The 21692-nt window shown below is 38.5% G+C and overlaps 1 protein-coding gene across 50 annotated transcripts in view; it reads right to left on the reverse strand.

Moving 5' to 3' along the window:
* Nucleotides 1–256: 256 nt before the first annotated feature.
* The window catches only part of LOC135219137 (cytoplasmic dynein 1 intermediate chain-like), a 181950-nt gene continuing 160514 nt past the window's right edge, over nucleotides 257–21692 (reverse strand). For 42 of the 50 annotated variants that reach the window (XM_064255604.1, XM_064255639.1, XM_064255633.1 and 39 more), the window contains 6 exons: nucleotides 17644–17761; nucleotides 6558–6718; nucleotides 5046–5060; nucleotides 2226–2366; nucleotides 928–1053; nucleotides 257–712 (listed from right to left, as the gene is read on the reverse strand). In XM_064255604.1, the coding sequence (XP_064111674.1) occupies nucleotides 560–712; nucleotides 928–1053; nucleotides 2226–2366; nucleotides 5046–5060; nucleotides 6558–6718; nucleotides 17644–17761 (714 nt within the window). In that variant the 3' untranslated portion in view covers nucleotides 257–559. The remainder of the gene's footprint in view (nucleotides 713–927; nucleotides 1054–2225; nucleotides 2367–5045; nucleotides 5061–6557; nucleotides 6719–17643; nucleotides 17762–21692) is intronic. The other 8 variants (XM_064255644.1, XM_064255642.1, XM_064255638.1 and 5 more) reach the window with 1 other exon arrangement.

A 21692-nucleotide genomic window follows, 5' to 3' on the forward strand; every position in this document is an offset into this window, starting at 1 on the left:
AACGGATTAATTTCGTATGTCGAGGTACCACTGTATATAATTTCTACAAAGTAGCATCTTACTACAAAAGGTATACCTATAGCCAATTTGACTATGTTCCCCAAGATAAAACCCTGAGACAAACCTGTAAGAAGACTCTACTTAGTGTTCTTGCTAAACTATCTTCTAAAATTAACCTACTACTACAAAATGTGCCAGTAAAATCAACTTTCTTCAAAGTGGATCCAACATCACAAGGTTTAACATAAACAACAGAAACTTGCACATTGTTTATTAATAACTCATTTCCCATAAATAAGCTGCTCACTCATTTTACTCAAAAGCAGCTGCTTATCTTTAGCTATTCATATATGTCAACAGCTTTTCTATAAGCCAACAAAGCAGCAGCAATCCTTCGGTATTATAGGTTTCAAATTCAAATTTATAATAATTTAACTACATTAAGATATATATGTTCTCATTACAGCACATAAATTATAGGTTAGAATATCACATTTTTAATCTGAACTTCAATACTAATTACAGCAATAGTACACAATTCTTTAAAGTCAATTTTCCTTTATCTTAAAGGTGATGAAGACAAGGAAGTAAGTGATGAAAATGTTGATTCATAATGTCTGGTTGACTGATCATCATCTGCCTGATTGTTCTTCAACTCACCCATGGTATGTACTAGCCGAGCCCAATCATCTGCTCGGGGTGCAGCAAGTTGCTGTGGAAGAAATGATTGAATAATGAACTCAATAAAATGATGATGATAATGACACAGATGAAGATCATTATTTTAACTAGTTGGTACAAGACCCTCTTTCATGCATGCAGTTTTGAAAGTAACAGCTGCATCAACTGCATTCAGTTTATACACACTGACATCATGAGTCACTTTCCACAAATTTACAATTCACAGTACGTACAAAAAATACTCACTTCTCCAACATCATATATCCAAATCTTGCCCAGATCATCACCAACAGTAATCTGCGTCCCTGAATTTGTCCATGAAACCCTATTCAGAGCTGGATTGCCTTCAACGTAAGTGCTTGCTGTTGGAACCTGTAGAAACCAAGCATTTAATTTCCTGTGTTTGTGATGGGAAAACTTATATTAGGAGTTACTTCACATTCTTCAGTCCCCTGTGTAACAAGCTCACACCATGCGCAGCATACAGGATATGGGAAACACACATCAGGCAACAGCAATAAATATAAAATAATCCCACACAATCAAGAGACTGTAAAATATGAAATATATCAAATTATTCTATCAATTACTTATTGTAAATTTATCAAAAACTCTTAAATTGTTTCTTCAACGGCTAACAAAAGGCATACATTTCCCTTTGCAAATGCTTTATATACAGGAAGTCCCAAAATGTTGAGAGGTTGTTATTGGTTTGGATCAACATAAAACAGTTAGTTGGAGATAAATGTGTCGAGAGGCAATATTTGTGAAATATTGCATGCCGATCTCAGTAAGAAAATGCATGCAAGTCCTGCTGTTAGTGAATTAAAGGTCAGCAGAAGCTGGTTTGGAAAATTCAAAAACCAAATGGGCATACATAATGTCCCTACTTCAGTGATTAAGGATATGTTTGCAAAGTGGAGAGATGTATAAAAATTTTGTGGAGAATTACCATCCCAACAAAGATGTAATCCGTGTCCCCGACATTTCATTTTAGGCAAATTTTAAAGACATCAGAAACAAATGAGAACCACTGCTACAAATGTCAAGCAACATGTTATCTGCCCTTCATGGAGTGATGGCCATTGTCTCGCTCTACAGTACCCCAATACAAGGTATATCATTCTCCTCTTCTGTTAATCACCATTAGCGTCTGATCCGACGACTACAAATTTCAATAATTTTCTTATTTTATGTACTCATGTCTAATGAGTTACTTTTCCTAACACTACGGAAATCAATTTAAAAATACAATTAAGTTATGTGATGAAGTGTTATTCTCTCAGGCTGTCTGCTAACTTTCAGTATTTTTTATTTTTGAAAATGCCATTAGCATCTAGTACATTTCTTAAACTCAATCCATGTATGAAACTAACTGAAGTACTACATAGAAGAATACTGATGACAAAATTGGCAATTCCCAATTGTATACTATCACTAAATTATTAATAGTTCAGTGTCCAAATAATGATGATTGATATTGCTAAAAAACACACACACGCACACATTCAGTATTAAAATTATTTTAAAAAGAAATAGCATACCTCAGTATCCTGGTTCAAGTTCCACAAATCAATTCGACCTGTGCCATCAACTGATGTAAACAATGCTGGATGTATGGGTGACCATGCAACATCATAAACATAATCCCCGTTATCCTCAAATGAATACAAGGGTTTCGTTTCCTGCAAACAAGATAGGTCTGTTTAACTCTTCTACAATAATAATTTAAATACTTGAAATTAATATGACTAATAACAGAAAACTTGTTCACAATTTTTAAAAGATGCACAATTATAATGCACTCAAGATCACATGTTAATTCTACTCAAATCAAATGCCATCTCAGTTTTTACTAACTGAAAAAGGATTACTGTCAATCGCCTACCTAAAGGTCAACATATCCCTCACCAAAAATTTCATATAATGCAAAATGAGCAAGACAAAATTCCAATGAAACTATCCTTTCATTCTTGACGCGTCTTTACGACAGTGTTATAAATGTATAATTTTATATAACCAAACTCTCAAGAGCATGAGCTGCTAAATTCAAAATATAATGCTAGACATATAATTAAATGACTTGCACTGTCATTAGTCTACTTTGAACATATTTTAGTAACTTTTCAAAAGTATTCTGGCTAACTTTCTTAAGCTTTACAAGACTGCAACAAATGAATAATTAACTATTCTACCTCAATAATTTTTGTTCTTTTTATGCATTAATTCACGAGTAGTAACAAACGTCTACACACAGGTTCAAAACTACATTTTAAGATGCCATGACCTTCAGTAATTACTGAATACCAACACAGGTGAACGAGATACTTTAAGGGTCATTGTGTAAGTGTATTCTGTACTTCTTACCCCATTAAATATTGGATCCTGTTACCCCATCTTTGAGGTAGAACTCTGTACATCTGAATAATATTTTGAATTCACTGTTAATCTAATTTCAAGGAAGATGGTAAGAACTAAAATGAGTTTCCAAACAAAAAACTGAGCTGACCAGATATTGCTGTAAATACTGACATTATAAAATTCTTCTAAAAACTACCAGTTTTAATGTGAGAGCTTCCTTTTGGATACTCGAAATGCTTCTGAAGTAATTGCCTTAACGAGCCTCTACAAAGCAATCATAAGAAATAAACACATTGTTTAAAATATTTGAGGCCAGGCTGCTACTGGATAATCAGGTCACTCTTTGGGAGACTTTTCAACTTGATTGTTTAGCCACACTAAACTTACAACTGAATTTGTTTTAAAATGAATTTTTAACCATATAAGCCTAGCATATAATTATTTTTACCAAACTCCATAACATCATTTTCACAATTCCACCTAATTCCCTTCAAAACATAAATCTGAAAACCTACCTATTTCAAGTGCAAAAAGAAAAAGTAACATAATTACATTTTAATTTCAGACGATACAGAACTAAGCACTAACAAAATGAGACAAAACAGTAATTCAATTTCAGCTGAAGACAAATTTAAAATTGACTATAATCAAGAAGTGGATCTAAAATTTAAAAATGAAAATTCAAAATGCACAACACAGTGTAAACCAATACTCTTTCTGGATGTGTCAAAAGTGGGGAAAATAATAACTATTCTATAAAAAAAATGCCAAGTAGCCCAAAATGTTTTTACAAGTGGAAAATCAAAATTTTTACCAGTAGAAAAACACGAATAAAAACGAAATGGCTATTGTGGAAGACTAAAATAAAAAGTGCTAAGAAAAACTAAGGCCCTCTATTACATTGGATGCATGTGATTCCATAAATTTTCAAAATTGTTAAATGCGTGATTATGTGCCAAAACACATGTGAAGTCCTTTCAAGTTTATACTTGGAAAGGAGTTAACAACTACAGTAAACAAAAATCTGAAAGATAATATCTATGTTTAACATCAAACGCACAACTTACAAATTATGGGGGATTAATATACTCAGCAAAACTTAGAATAGAATTACCAAAAGTAATTATAAATTTAACGATAAAAGATATTGTCAAGTGACAAAGAAATTAAAACAGTTAACATTGAGGATAAGCATTTAATACATGACGATAACTACCAATAGCTATATCTATTGAGCAATAATAGAATAAATGGTCAAGGGTGCAGGAACAAGAGAAAACTGGAATTAACTGGGTAAACATCTTACACAAATGCAGCCCAAATTTTGATAAGAAAACCTGTTTAGGCAATAGAATTTCCATTTCAATGTCTTTGAATCCACTACTCCCTTGCACCTATTCTTGACCAAGCAGTGAAAAGCAACAAACTAAAAAAAAAGTCTATAAACACATAAAGGATGACTCCTTCGTTTTTCTCACTTGTTAGAACAACGATGGTGTCTTCTTCTTTCACTCAACAATCAAGTTATGGAGTTCGACACAGTAAACTCAACTAATAAAAATATATTCCAAAACTGCTTAAAGGAGTCTGGAGAACTAAAATCATGCTCATCACAGAATAAAAACAATTTGGTAAAAATCTACACTAATGATATCCATAAAAAGCAACACAAAGCTTATAAATATATACACATCATGTATATAAATATAAAAAAATTCCTTGTCAACTCCCTCTCTTGCACTAAATTTTGATTTCATAGTATCTTTGCTTCCATTTTCTTTAGAATGATTCATAGAAGGCTTTCTAGGAATTAGCGTAGATGACATATTTGTCCCTTTCTCTCCCGTGATAGAAATGTGAATTTCAAGTCACTTCACTGATGTCACACATGGAGGCAGAGGGAGTGTTATGTGTAAAACCAAGGTAGAGAGTGAATTTTGTGGTGGAGCATCTGGTACATAGTTCATCATTAAACAGCATTTCAAATATAAACCAAAACTTACCTTTATTGACCAATGCTATCATATCCAACATGAACATGGCAAGAGAAAAATGTATCGTGAATTCATATACTGTACCTATATGATAGTAATTTCATTTTACTTACATCTAAAATAGGTTAAGATTAAAATCAGATTATAATACTTAAATACTATACGTTAAAACTATTAATAAAACTACATGCTTACGTCCTTGTATTTAGGGGAAAAATCTAGTACCCAAAAGGATGCAGTTTTCAAAGCTTATAAACACATAATATAAATGAAATAATCACCAATGTCTCTCATAATGTGATTAAATGCTTGGCTAATAAAATTGTCTGAAGATGCTCCTTGGCACTTGTGAGTATCTCATGCCTGGGTATAGAGATTCCCATGCAATACTTAAGAACTGGTACCAAGATATTTACTTTTAAGTACATGAAAAAATAACTCATTGTACTTGGTTAACTAATCGTAAATACTGTTCAATTATCTTCTAACTTTCGATTAGAGCAATTCTCCCAAGCTCCCACAAGTCTAAAAAATTACTGTGATAACCAGATGGCAACAATTCTCAAATAAAAAACCTATCAACAACTACAACACTAATTAGATCCTCTTTATCCAATGGCCATGTTTTAAATATCTAATAGAAAAGGAGACATCTAATATGTTATTTTACACAAATTTCCCAAAATTACATACAGTATATATATCTCAATAGGACTGGAAACTTTCTGTGGGTTCAACCACAAAAGTTTCACAAATTCTCCTTCTGTATCACCATAAAACAATATAGTACATACTAATGACAAATTTAAATGTTAAGCCAATAATGCATAACCTAGCTCAAAATCCAGGTCAAGCCTATCCCAAGAATTATTTTTGTTCCAATGCCATTTCACTTTGATATCTATCCATAAAGACAAAAAAATCCCAAGCTCAAGTACCATACCTACATGCTTACATTTATCTCAAAGCCTACTCAAAATTTCCCTGGCTATGCCATCTTGGACCTGGAAAATTAATAAAACATGGGTCTTCTATTTAAAATATCTTCATTGCCTCCCATTTTAAACAACTATTGAATATAATGCAGGTGATAACTATAGACTTAGTAATTAGGCTATAAGGGTGAATAAATTTGCAAGACAAAAAATTACATAAGCTAATACAGTAACTGATTCCTACCAGCAAACTTCCCCCTACAAGGTAAAACTTTGAAGTTTAATAAATACAAGAATGATTCCATAAACCTGTAGCACTCAATCATGTATTGAACTTCCTTTCAATTCAAAAGCAGCATGGTATTATCAAACACTACTATATCATCATGGGACTGAGCTTCAGTTGAACAAAGCATTTCAACTGACAATATAAAACAAGTACTGCTAAAAATGCTGAGCTAACCAAAGATAAATTTGATACTTTCTACTATTTTTTCCTTTTCAATGAGGATTTAGCTTCGTACTACCAAATATCAACAAAATGCACCAATAACCCTTAAGGATCATTTCTGTCAAGGACACTCACCTTCACAGACCAAAGCTTAACTGTCCAGTCAATGGAAGAGGTAAGGAAAAGATGAGAGAAATCAATAGGACCTGGGGTAGAATGCGTGCTCACACCAGTCACTGGTCCTTGATGGCCTTCATAAGCATCAACAATACCAGCCTTACTACCATGACGGCATGCTAAAGAACAGGAAAAAACTCTGTTATTGTAATTATGTGACAAGTTAACAGGATAAAAACAGAATGACTCTTTTAACAAATGCTGTCCTCAATCTTTATAAAAATGAAATTTTTATATTAAAACAATGTTTTAATTATACTTACCCAGTAATTACATAGCCAAGAGTTTCACTTCCTCAGCAGTTAAAACTGAAATTCACGGGTCACACTAGATTTCTGTTTTGAGTAAGTAACAATGCCCCACCCACTTTTGGGGAAAGAGAAACAAATTCGCAAAGAGATTAGTTTGTTTTATTCCCCTTAAAATCCATGTGAGAGGACTGAGGGTGGGCTTTGGTCATGTAATTATTGGGTAAGTATAATTAAAACTTTGTTTTATTATAAAAATGTCATTTTTAATTAAGTAACTTACCCAGTAATTATAAAGCTGATTCCCACATTAAGGGAGGTGGGATGCATGTAGTATAGAGCTACATAATCTACACAGCTGTGTAAAGCTCATCAAAACCAACATTTTGAACCCTAGCACCACTAGTCACAAACCAAAATGTACTTATATAGTGATGAATCTATTTAAAAAAAAAAAAAAAAAAAATTCAGTTATGTGAAAAATCTGAAACTTTTCTAAATCTCAACTCCATCTTACACCAACAACACCCCCCCTAAAATCGCTCCCATTTGCTCTCGTTCGTAAGTGCTCATTGCAGACTGTTTGGCTGAATTTGGAAAACCATGCAATCAAATCATCCAATAAATGTGATAGTTTCCACTTCACACACTTTTTGAAGCCTCTCCTGAACTCTCAAATTCCCCAATGAATTTGAATGATTTCCGATGATGATATGATTGACAATACATATATTATATCATCACATGACTTCTGTAGCTAATTATACTGCATTATCTGAAACACGTCATTAGGCCTCTATATCGTGCTTTCATTTGAATTTTTAGATCAACGTTAGTCGTGAGTATGTCCATTGTGGAGACAACATGTAACAGTTGTCATTACGATCAATGGCTATACTAAACAATTCCATTCAGAGTGAACAGTTCATTGAATATTTGTATGCTCACAGGGTTTTGCCCAAGGGGATAATTTGCCCTATTGTAACGAGCAGTGCATGTATATCAGTGATCGCCATCAATTCTAATATGAATGATACATTAAGATTACGAAGACAAAGAAAAGGCGGTAGTGCTCTTATAGTGTTAGTTTGTATACAGGCACTTTTTTGGACAATTGTCGATTACCCCCTTAGGAAAAAGGTTTATTTGTCAACCACTGAATCAAGAACCCATCGGTGGTCTGGGAGCCATCACTGAGCTTGACAAGACCTTTTCCGGGAAGTACGGCAGTGGGAGGCATTTGAATAATGTCTGGCTTTTTAAGGGGATAGAGTGTCTCCAAAAATAAGTTCTCGGTCCCTCTTCACAAAGAAGGCCAGGACAGAAGTGCGGCTACCCTCGTACCAATAATTAAGAAATTTATACACGAGGGCTCTGTCATTATAAGTCTATGGGAGCAACAATCCACCTTACAGTGCCCTAGACTTGTTAATGATGCCTTAGACAGTTATTGGCCTGCATGGCAATTCTACTAATTTTTAATGTCAGATTCAATGAAATTACAGGTCCATCTCCTCTGAACAATAACAGTTGTTTTGCTGCAACAACCTAACTGAATCTGATAATAATGTTTTGCTTGCATTTCAGCCATCGTACAATAGGAAAAAATTACTGTAGTTATGTTATATATTATGTTAATTAAGAACAAGACTTAAATATTTTTGCATTATACCTATATTTGCTATGGAGAAAATATTGGCAAGGAAATATAGTATACTGCTAAATTTAAGTTGGAGTTGAGCTGAACCTGAGAAAAAAAAAAATCACACTGCTAATGCCTATAAATTATTGTGCATCGGGCAACATTGATGAAACTCGTCCTCAAATAATAGTGGACAAAAATTATTTTAAATAAAAAATACTGGCTATGAAAGAACACATTTTACTGTTGTTCTCCCGTCGATAAAAGATAAATGCGTAAATCTCATATCATTACGAAGTAGGATGAAAATAGCGAATGGAATTTGTTAATATTTTACACATAAAACATGCTCCCGAAACCAACTTAATCTAGTTCACAACAAGATGTATTTAAGTCATATTTCAACTTCAAAACACATCATATAACTAAAAATAAGCTTGTCTCACATATACAGTTATTGAGTTACATACTGAGAAATAGTCTTACTCTGCTCTCAGCAGATTTTTCAAAACCAAAACATGATTGGTTTGTTTGTATTTCATAAAACAATAGTAATATGAGACCAACACAGTATTATTGGATACAGCGAAGTACAGGATACCTTTTTAAAAGAGCCAAGAAAAAGAACATTATTTGTTATGTTTGCATTTCACGAGGCAGTCTCGGCACTTAGCCTAAGCCAACCATAACCTGACAATGGTGCTATAAACCCTACAGAGGGTAATACCCAGTTATGAGTATATATATTGAACAAGTGCCATAAAACTGAAATGCCAGTAACCGACGTCAATGGTAACAGGGGGCTGCCATCAATCATCAATCATCATCATCATCATCAATCATCATCATTATTATTCTGTTAAAAAGGATGGCAGAATTAAGCGAGTTGATTTTATATAGTTTTTTATATTTTCCGTTGCGAAAGGTTTGTTCTTAATGACTGCATTACATCTTCATTTGAAATATTGCTACTTCTTAAGAATTTACTAATTCAAACTTAAAATGAGAAGGATTTTGACAATATTTCTTTCAAGAATTTGTTTCCAATACTATATATATGTTGTTGGTTACAAGTTGGACAATCACGAATATGCCTTCTCTGTATTCATGGAATGAGTCAAGTAGGTTTTAATCTATTACTTTAATAATGTAGAATTATTTATGGAATGAGCACCATAATCCAAGACTTGATTTAATCTGTTTTCATTGGTTATTCCTACTATTTACTGACAATGATTAAGAGATAACAGCAAATTACTAATAGGAACAAGTGTAATTAATCTACTTGCATATTATTTCATATTTCCATAAATAGTAAATCTAAAATGTCTTTTTACAACTTGAAAAATCTATCAAATTTAAGATTTAAATATTTTATAATCCTACTTCTATTAAAGTGTCAAATACTGAGCCTACGAACTTTACTTTTTGGTTGTTATCACTTTCTCATTACTAGTTTTTCTCACACTTAATTCAAAGCTGCAGTTATATTTCATTTAAATGGAATGAATAGATCATGGCTTTAAAATAAAGCCCATTGGTTACTTCATAATGTTGTTGTGAACTAAAAATTTAGGTTTTGTACATACTTACCTGGCAGATATATACTTAGCTTACGTCTCTGACGTCACGACAGAATTCAAAAACTCGCGGCAAATGCGACAGGTAGGTCAGGTGATCTACCCCACCCGCCGCTGGTGGCAGGTGTCTGAACCAATCCCCCTTTCCAGTCATAATTTTTCTTCCACCTGTCTCCTGAGGGGAGGCTGGGAGGGCCATCAATCGTATATATCTGCCAGGTAAGTATGTACAAAACTTTATTGTAAAATAACAATATCATTTTTGTACATGAACTTTCCTGCCAGATATATACTTAGCTGATTGACACCCTTGGTGGAGGGAAAAAGACAGAGGTAACAAGGAAAAAGGGGAAACAACATCTGTTGTAGGATACTAACAACCTTGGTTCTTACCTGATAAGGCTGAAGACTTCATAGTTACTGTCTATTAGTCTGCAAAGCCTGAAGAGCTACAGCGAGGGCGTGACCTACAGCTGAAAAGACTCTTTGGGTCTACCGAAGGGATTTGATATCCACTTACTCAGTAGAATCCAAGTCGGATCATGTCAATGGGGATTCGCCCTCTTAAATGACAGAGCCTGACCACTACCAATGCAGGGAGCTCTAGCACGAACAGATCACCTAACCATTCTAAATGTTAGCAATACGAATAGAAAGAGATGCCTACCCGCATCCTCTTTCAAACAACCATAAAAACACAACACAAACAATAGGGGAAAAAATTTACAAAGGATATGCTTCAGCTCCCTGCCCCAGCACCGAATCCGCCGATACATACGGGCCTAACGCGAAGCACTTCTCGTAAGTAATCTTGACGTCTCTAAGGTAGTGGTTCGTGAATACTGAATTGCATCTCCAGAATGTTGCTTTCATCAGATTCTGGAGTGACATATTCTTGTTGAAAAAAGCCAAGGACGTCGCCAATGGCTCTTACCTCGTGAGCCTTGACTTTCAAAAGCTTGAAGTGATCCTCACCGCAAGCCAAATGTGCTTCCTTCACGAGGCTTCTAATAAAGAAGGACAAAGCATTTTTAGACAATGGTCTACTGGGATCCTTAACAGAGCACCAAAGTCTGTCCTTAATGCCCTTAAGAGACTTCTTCCTCTGGAGGTAGTATCTTAAAGTCCTCACAGGGCAAAGAGTTCTTTCTGGCTCTTCCCCTACCAGGGGAGCTAAGCCTGGAACCTCAAAACTCCTTGGCCAAGGATTTTGAGGGGTTCTCGTTCTTAGCTAGAAAAAAAGAAGGAAGGAAGGGAACAAATCACGGAATCTCCTTTGAAACCTACCCTTCCTTCTAGAGCATGAAGCTCACTAACTCTTTTGGCAGATGCTAAAGCCAAAAGAAACAGAGCCTTCTTCGTAAGATCCTTGAAAGAAGATGACTGGGGAGGTTCGAACTTCGAGGACCTCAGGAAACGAAGAACCACGTCCAGGTTCCAGCTCGGAATTTGAGACGAGGGTTTCTGCAAGTTTCAAAAGATCTTAGCAGATCATGTAGATCTTGTTGTTGGAGATATCTAAATTCCTGTGCCTAAACACAGCTGCTAACATGCTCCGATATCCTTTGATGGTCGAAATTGCAAGACCACTTTTTCCCTGAGAAAAACCAGGAAATCTGCGATTTGGGTCACAGAGGTACTGGAAGAGGAAAGCTTCTGGTTTCTGCACCAACGGCGAAAGACGTCCCACTTCGACTGGTAGACACTAAGGGTAGAGGGCCTTCTAGCTGATGCGATAGCCTTCACTGCCTTAGCTGAAACCCCTTCGCTCTGACAAGACTTTTGACAGTCGAAAGCCAGTCAGATTGAGAGCGGGGAGGTTTCTGTGATACCTGTCGAAGTGGGGTTGTCTGAGCAGATCTACTCTTTGTGGAAGAGCTCTTGGAAAGTCCACTAGCCATTCCAGTACCTCTGTGAACCAATCTTGGGCCGGCCAGAATGGAGCTACCAGCGTCATCCTTGTCGCTTCCGAGGCCGCAAACTTTCTGAGTGTTTGACTCGAATCTTGAATGGAGGAAAAGCATAGACGTCCAGACCTCGCCAGTCTAGGAGAAAGACATCGACTGACACTGCTCCTGGGTCCGAGATCGGGGAGCAGTAGAGGGTCTATTCTCTTGTTCTTTGCTGTCGCAAAAAGGTCGATATGAGGTCTGCCCCATAACCTCCACAGGTCCTGGCAAACTTCTGAGTGCAGAGTCCACTCCGAGGGGAGCACTTGATTCCTCCTGCTCAGGAGATCGGCTCTGACATTCCTTTCTCCCTGTACGAACCTGGTGAGGAGAACAATCTTCCTTGCCTGAGACCACAACAGCAAGTCCTTCGCTGTTTCGTACAGGGAGAAAGAGTGTGTCCCCCCTGCTTTCTTATGTAAGCCAAGGCTGTGGTGTTGTCCGAGTTGACCTGAACTATAGCATTTCGGACGTGGGGCTCGAAGGCTTTTAACGCCAACCACACTGCCATCAACTCTTTGTTGTTGATGTGCCAGGACACCTGTTCCCCCTCCCAGGTGCCTGACATTTCTCTTGACCCTAGGGTCGCACCCCAACCCGTCTCCGACGCGTCGGAAAACAATACTTGGTTCGGGTTTGGCATGTACAGAGACAGACCTTCTGCAAATCGGAGAGGATCTGTCCACCACAGAAGGTCCTTCTTGATTCCTTTTGATATCCTGAAGGAGAATTCCAGGTCTAGAGAGAGACACCTCCAGTTCCGGTAAAGGAAGAATTGGAGAGGTCTGAGATGCAACCTTCCTAGAGAAACGAATTGCTCCAGCGAGGAAAGTGTCCCCAACAGACTCATCCACTCCCTCGCTGTGCATGCATCTTTCTCTAGGAAGGTCGTTAGTTTCTCTTGGCAACGAGCAATCCTCTCTGGTGACGGATATGCCCGAAAATCCGGAGAAACCATCCGAATCCCCAGATATATCAGCTCTTGACTGGGGATTAATTGTGACTTCTGGAAGTTCACCAGAAGCCCCAACGAACTTGCTAAAGTCAGTGTCTTTTGTAGGTCCTCCAGACATCTTTCTTGTGAGCTTGCTCTGATCAGCCAATCGTCTAGATAGAGAGACAGCCTCACTCCCTCCAAATGTAGCCACTGCGCTACATTCTTCATTAAACCCGTGAAAACTTGAGGGGCTGTCGAAAGGCCGAAGCACAAGGCCCTGAATTGGAAGATCTTCCCTCCCATCATGAATCTTAGAACTTCCGTGAAGAAGGATGGAAAGGCACATGGAGTAAGCGTCCTGAAGATCTAGGGACACCATCCAGTCCCCTGGACGAAGAGCCGCCAACACTGAAGAAGTTGTCTCCATGGCGAACTTCCTTTTTTCTACGAAGACATTCAGGGCGCTTACATCCAGAACCGGTCTCCATCCTCCTGAGCTCTTGGGAACTAGGAACAGTCTGTTGTAAAAACCCGCAGAATGAGGATCTTTCACTGTTCTATCGCCTCCTTCTCCAGCATAAGAACTACTGCATAGAGAGGGCTTGATTCATGATGGGGTCCTTGTACTTGGCTACCAACTCCCTCGGAGTCGTCGTCAACGGAGGTCTTGATAAGAAGGGAATGAGGTAGCCTTTGCGGACAATCGAGAGTGACCAGTTGTCCGCCCCTTTCTGGGCCCAGACGTCGGCAAACTTCAGAAGTCTGGCACCACTGATGTCTGGAGGACTTGAATCCTACTTCTTCCCTCTGATGGATCTAGAGAAGGTCTTCCCTCGTTTAGTGGGTCTAGATCCTCTAGAGGAAGAAGCTCTGGCAGGAGGGACTCCTCGAAAGGGCTCCTGCCTAACTGGAGTCTCTCTCTTGGTTTTAGCTTGGAAAGAAGAGTGAGGCTTCCTGGTAGACTGGGCTAGCATGTCCTGTGTAGCCTTAGCTGAAAGGGCACAAGAAACATCCTGAACGATCTTCTTAGGGAAGAGTTGAGGAGAGAGCTGAGAATACAGGAGAGAGGCTCTCTGAGCATGCGATACTGATTTCGTCAGGAACGAACAGTACACAGATCTCTTCTTGATCACTCCCGCTCCGAAAAGTGAAGCTATTTCACTCGATCCATCCTCACTGCCTTGTCCATACACGTGAGAACACTGATAAGATCCTCAGGAGAAATGGAATCCGGGGTCTGCGTCTTCTTGGCCAAAACGCCCAAAGACCAGTCTAGGAAGTTAAACACCTCCAGGACTCGGAACATTCCCTTCAACAGGTGGTCAAGCTCATTCATCCCCCATGTCGTCTTAGCAGACATGAGGGCAGAGCGTCGAGAGGAATCCACCAGTGAAGAGAAGTCCGAGTCTGCCGAGGATGGAAGAACGAGGCCCAAGGGTTCTCCCGATTCATACCAGAATCCTAGTTTCCCAGTAAGCTTAGAAGGAGGGAAAGAGAACACCGTCTTCCCTTTCTCTTCCTTCGAAAGAAGCCACTCACCAAAACCTCTAAGCGCCTTCTTCATGGAGATTGCAGGCTTCATCCTGACACAGGATGAAACCTTCGAAGTTTTCGAAGTCGAAAATAACGAAAGAGGCGAGGGCGGGGCGACAGGAGAAAGGGCGCTCCAAAAATTCTGAAGCAAAAACAGGTCCGTCAACCGCTTGTATGAAGAAACGGAGGAATCCTTAGGAATTTCTTCTTCCGAGGGATCCTGTTCTTCTTCCGCCGAAGATCCTTCACGATCCTTACGATGAAAGGCTGTCTTGTCCTCAGCCGAGAGTCCATCCTTGGAAGAATGTCTGGAAGAACTCTGACATCTAAACCGGGGAAGTTATAACTTCCGTTGAGCTTCTGCCTGAAAACTCCTTCTTGTCAGGATGAGGGCGCATTCTAGGCTCTTGGCGCCTAACGAACGCAGGGCGAAAATCTGGCGAAGAGCGCCTATCAGGCGAAGAGCGCCTATTAGGCGAAGAGCGCCTATTAGGCGAGAGCGCCTATTAGGCGAAAAGCGTCTATCAGGCTCCTGGCGCCTGTCTAAAGGAGAGCGGCTGCCTGGCGAAGAGCGCCTGTCATGCGGGAAGCGATTATCAGGCTCTTGGCGCCTCGCTGCCGAGGAGCAGCGAATCTTCTGGGCGACGAGCGCCCCCAGGGAGGCGAGAAGCGTCTGACAGATTCCCGGCGCCTAACTCGAGGAGAGCGAAATCGGGAGAAGAGCGCCTTGAAGGAGAAGAGCGCCTACCAGGCTCTTGGTGCCTGCTAAGCGAAGGGCGGCTGACAGGAGAAGAGCGCCTGTCTACCAAAGGGCGTCTGGTCACAGGAGAGCGAAAGCCTGAAGGAGAGCGGCTACCATGAGAAAAACGCCTACCAGGCTCCTGGCGTCTGCCAGCGGGAGAGATCCTGTCTCGAGACGAGCGCCTGTCAGGAGAGGCTCGTCTACGGGAAGCATGCCCCTTGTCCGACGGAGAAACGATGTCCGCAGGAGAGCGCCTCGTACTACGATCCACTCCTTGGAGAGGAGGGTGCAGTTACTAGACGAATTAGCGTAAGCCTGGAGAAGAGCGCCTGGACTTCTTTACCGGGAGCGAGACGTCCTTCCTACGACCAGCATTCACAATCAAGGAGTCAGCCAGAGCCGTAATCTGCGCCTGCAGACTAGCCAACACACGTGTAGGAGACTTAACAAAGTCCTTCACGGGAGACGCAGCTCGATCCTTACTAGGAGAGCGAAACTCCAAAGAAATCCTCGGTTTCTTGACATCCAATCCAGGATTTTCCGAAAAAACTTCAGGGCTGGTAGGAGAGCGCGGAAGAAGCCTGCCAGGCTCTCTTCGACGGCCGAGAAGCTTCCGAGGAGCTCCAACCACGTTTGGGCGAAGGAGAAGGCGAAGACGAGAAGCATTGCCGTAAGACTTCTCTCTTGGCGCGATCCAAGGTAGCCTGGGATCGAACATCAGGCGCTACCGAGGGGACGCCTGACCGGTGGGGGTTCTCCCTAACCTTCCTGCGGCTTTCGACTTTCCTCCTCCACTGGGTCTGGAGTCTGGAAGAGGTCTAGGCCTAGAAGCATTAGGGAGCCGATCAGACGCACCCTCCACTGCACTGGGATCACTGCACAAATTGCTATCACTCTTACCTTCTAGCACTTTAATTTTCAGCTCCATGCTGCGAATAGTGGCTCTCATAGTGTCCACCTCCGAAGGCGCATCTTCGGTTCGGTGCAGGAAGCAGGGGCTGAAACTGGAAAAGGCGCTACGTCTACAACAGGGTTATCAACTTCAAACTCGCTAGCGCGAGACCTACTAGAACTCCTAGATGAAGCTTTCCTAACCTTGTCCTTCTCAAGCTTTCTTACATAGAAGAAAGCGCCTTCCATTCTTCTTCATTCAAATTACCACATTCATTACAAGGGTTAATAAATGAGCAGCTCATTCCCCTACACCTCATGCATACTGTGTGAGGGTCTACCGCAGCTTTCGGTAGCCTCACCTTACAATCGGTAACAGAACAACTCTGAACATAGTTGATTTCTTAATTTCCAAATCAGACATAATGAAATTCCAAGAATAATCAAAAGAATAATCAAAAAAAAAAAAACCGGGTCCACAAATCGCAAATGCCAAGCCAAGGAGCAGGTACTTCAACCAAAAGTCCGTTGAAACAATCCAGGGCGAAAACGAGTAATAATTCAAAATCGAGAGGTATCGACAACAGATGTAGTCAACACCGGCGACAGAAAAATTATGACTGGAAAGGGGGATTGGTTCAGACACCTGCCACCCAGCGGCGGGTGGGGTAGATCACCTGACCTACCTGTCGCATTTGCCGCGAGTTTTGAATTCTGTCGTGACGTCGAGAGAGACGTAAGCTAAGTATATATCTGGCAGGAAAGTTCATGTACAAAATGTCTTTTTTACAACTTGAAAAATCTATCAAATTTAAGATTTAAATATTTTATAATCCTACTTCTATTAAAGTGTCAAATACTGAGCCTACGAACTTTACTTTTTGGGTTGTTATCACTTTCCATTACTATCACACTTAATTCAAAGCTGCAGTTATATTTCATTTAAATGGAATGAATAGATCATGGCTTTAAAATAAAGCCCATTGGTTACTTCATAATGTTGTGAACTAAAAATTTAGGTGAGGAAGTAAACAATACACTGAAAACTCACAGTTGAGAGACAGCTACTTAAACATGAGAAAAATAATTCAATAACACAATCATAAGGAAAAGAAATAAAACTGGTAAAAATTGAAAAAACACATAATGCCTATTACTGAAGATGAAAAGGTGCTAACTTAGCAATATATTTACTACACACTACAGACAACATATCATATTGTAAAATAAACTTTCAAATGTGTGAATGGAAACAAATGAATGGGAAATCAAAATAATGGTAAACAGAAGTAGTAACTCTGTGAACTAATGTAGCACAGTGAACTCTGTGAAGAAATTACCACTGGGGATAACACTTTCCTCTCCAAACCAGTGAAGCATGAGTTGGGCATGTGCAATAAGATTTAATGGGTGCCATTCACTCAGAATAACTCTCATGATTAATGGGTTCATATAAATAACTGAATATCATACAGAATAAGTTTTCATCATTTTTAAAGCATCACCTTCATAACATACATACCAGTGAAAACAGCACCTTCTTCTGACCCTACAATGAAGTTGTTGACATCACCATGAGGGAATGCAAGACATGTCACAGCAACAGCTCTCGACTGCTTGTGCTGTAACTCCATAGATTCCTGTGATGAACACCAAAACAAATATGATAGCATGAGCCAAAACAATATGGAAAAAATAGGCACATGAAGCACAGTAAAAAGGCAGAGGAAAAGAGAATATGTATAGGTGAAAACAAAATATTTGTTACAACTAGATACAAGTTTATCAAGAATAATACAATAATACGTAGATATGTCTAACGTGAACAGTTACTATTAATGCATTCTGACCTGGACTTTCGACCTGCATGTGGGTAAAGGCTTTAATGAGCTCTACCTTTACTATAATGTAACATCATAGGCACAAACTAATACCCTACCAAAGCAATGCTTCTTTTTCTGGCTCAGGACCCAGTACTACTAGAAGATATTAATACTATAATACTATGGTAATTAAATACAACAGTGTGCTGTATTTAAATCACCCATTATCATCATCTGAAGCAAAATCATGAACTATAATCACTTATTGTACAAAACATGATTAATATAATAAGCAACAAAATTAACATTATAAGGCATTTCCTAAAAACACTAATCATCCATATTTACATATTCAAATTTGATACTATTCCAGGTAAAGGACCCTTCATGAACACTCAGGTACCTTAAGGCAAAGCTAAAAACTTTACCTTATCTATAAAAAATACATAACCTTAAGCATGCTACAAACGAGTCAAGAGTTGTTCAAGAGCTTTAATTCCTTACCAAAGTTAAATTGCACTAATGAATGTTTTCCTACGATCAAATTTATTAATGTTTCCCTACAATATATTAGGAATCATTCAAGGACTAAAGTCATCTCAAGTAATTTCCTTTAGAAGAATCTACTGAAATATCTGCAGAATTTTGAAATGTGATAAAACAGTTTTACTATTCAAAATCTTTATATGGTTATTTTTATAATAAAATGATGTTGTATAAATATACTTACCAAGTAATTACTTAGCTAACGATTAGCCTTGCACGGCATCCTAAATTAAAAAAATGTGCATGCAAATGACCGTTGCAATGCGGGGGCGACAGGCCCCACCCCCCGCAACGGGAACTGGCAAGCGAAAGAAGCCAACACTGTCATTCTTATTTATATATTGCTGCCAAGTCCATGTAAATCAGAGGGGAGGAGGGTGGGCTCTGATTTAGTACAGGTATTCTCCTACTTATGATGGGGTTAGGTTCCAAAAATCCCATCGTTTGTTGGAAAATTCGTATCTCAAATATAGCCTAGCCTACACTATAATAATCCATGCCACCTTTCCATACAAGGTACCCTAGCCTACATTACACAGTATACTTTATATATATATGTACAGTATAGTAATTATTAATTTCAGCAAATTCTCTAAGTTCAATGTAGATTGCCTTATGATAATTCAGTACAACGAGAAATTGAATAACTCTACCAGGAGTTAGCCTAGGGTATACTATTGTATATCATATACATACGAATACAGTAGCCTAAGCTACAGTATACTCTACTACATATGGGGTATAGTAATAATTAATATCAGCCAATTCTGGAGGTTAAGTGCATTCTATGATAATTCAGTAAAAAAAAAAAAATAAATAAATAAAATAAAAAATAGACATGAAACGAGAATCAGATTAGCTCCGACATTGGTATAATTGAGCGGTCTGGCTGCCGATGGCTACATATGATTATAAAATACAACCAATGAATATGCATCTTTTCCATGAATTTTAAAGTTATACATTACTTCACTGCATCCAATAATACTATATGTATTCTCATATTATTGCACTATAAAATACTAACGTAGCAGACAATGTTTTGGTTTGGAAATCAGCTGATGCCAAATATGATTTTATTTTGCCATATTTAACTCAATTCTGAGCAAACTTTCTTATTCCTAGTGAATCCTAGACTCTAGACTGGCAATGGCATCAGGTTCGGAAGCATGGCAGCTGAACACTGGAGTGGAAGGATAGGTGAAAGTTTGTTACTAGGAGTAGAAGGAAGAGCCAGACTGGAGTCTACCTTAAGCCTAAGGGAAGAGTCCCCACAAACAGAAGCCCTACTTTCGGCTCTAGCGGCCACCTTCCTGATCATGTTCTTTTCTAACCTATTAAGGTGAGATTCCAAAAATTTCCATCTACTTTCATCCCACTCCTTACACTCACCACAGGTAAGATCTCTCATACACACCTATCCTCTCCAATTACAGAACCTAGTGTGTGTGGATCACAACAACTTGGTCGATCTAGTCTTGCAGCCTTCACTACGATAGCAAAGACTGGAAGCACTAGAATAAGATATACTAATATTTTGAGCTAACAGAAGAAAACACAGATGAAGTTTAAGAAACTAAGCTGAATGCAAGACGAAAGACCAACTAAAATGGGTACATCACCGACTTTGGGGAAAAAAAAAAAAAAAAAAAAAAAGCGAACATGAATTCAGGTGCAATACATGTTGTCAGTTGCGCGGCATGAATAAGATTGGCACGTTGGCTTCTGTCGCTTGTGAGTTCCCGTTGCGGTGGGTGGGATCTGACACCCCTGCATTTCAACAGTCACTTGCACACAAATTTTTTAAATTTAGGATGCCATGCAAGCTAATTTTTAGCTAAGTAATTACTCTGTAAGTTACTTTTATAAAAATCATCTTTTGTCAAAAGATTTTATTTCATTATTGTGTTATCATTAACTTGAATAATGATGTACATTACAAAGGCTAGTTTATGTCGTCTACAGTACAGAAAGTCCCCGGTTATGGGCGATCTGCTTTTATGGCGCTTGTCTAGCACGGAAAATCAGCACGTGATTTTCAGTGCTGAAATGCGCCAACTTCCAGTTATTGGCGCCGATAAATACCTAACGGGGGTGCCATTAACCAGTTATCGGTGCCAAAATCTGGTTATCAGCGCCAACTTTTGGTTATTGGCAATTTTCACTTATCATCAAGCCATCCGAAATGAACCTCTGGCAATTACTGGGAACTGCCTGTATTAAAGGCCTCACAAGACTGCACATATAATCAAGACTTCACTAAGGGATCCCTCTTCTTCAAAGTTCAAAGATAGAAGATCAATAAATAAAAAAGAGAGACTATTAATCAATCTCTTCTATCTTTATGGTTAACAGTTACGAATTTTGATTAATAAACATGTACATAAAAAATTAGCAATACTAGGACTACAATATGCACCCACAGAATACCTATGTTTTGTCTATATATCTTACCACCAAAAATATTGCTGTGTACCAAAATCAAATGTTGCTGGCATACAATTACCTGAACACATGAGAGTTTTCAGTAAATGAGAAAACTACTTCTAAAGTTCCTAGAGCTTTCAGTACTATTTGACGAAACTATTTCTAAAACTCTTAGAGTTTTTGGTACATGACACAACTACTTCTACAGCTTTTCATTATTTCCAGTGATCCTTTTGTATTCAGACAGTTTCTAATCAAGTGTGACCTTTGATGTTGTCTGTTCACAATTCTTCAGATTTGCTAATAGGTGTGTGAAAGGACAAGACTTTACTTTATATGAATCCACTGCCAGCTCTATCATTATACTGTACAGTATCAACATACACTATTACATCTAATAATGTAATCATTGTCATAAATAACATTATCATTATACATTATTAACATACTATGGCTAATTATAACATTTAATCTCTTCATTTAAGATGATGACGAGGGATAATTAGAGTATTTAATTACCATCACCTTCCAATATTAGGTCTTCAGCTTCATCATAAAAACAAACATTATGATGGTAGTATTAGTATAAGCAACCTATCACAGTCCCTGCCTAGGCTGTTTCCTTCCTATCCTCTCAGCACGTAAAAAAACAATGGAGCTGCTGTGGTCAAAGTGGTAAAGATGAAGCTTACTTAAAAACCTTCAATCAAGACCTGGTCAAAAGTCCAGTCTTTCTACCACCTATTAGATGAACCTTGACAAAATTGCACCTTTT

The sequence above is a fragment of the Macrobrachium nipponense genome, chromosome 1 (assembly GCF_015104395.2).
Source record: "Macrobrachium nipponense isolate FS-2020 chromosome 1, ASM1510439v2, whole genome shotgun sequence".
NCBI classification, from domain to species: Eukaryota; Metazoa; Arthropoda; class Malacostraca; order Decapoda; family Palaemonidae; genus Macrobrachium; species Macrobrachium nipponense.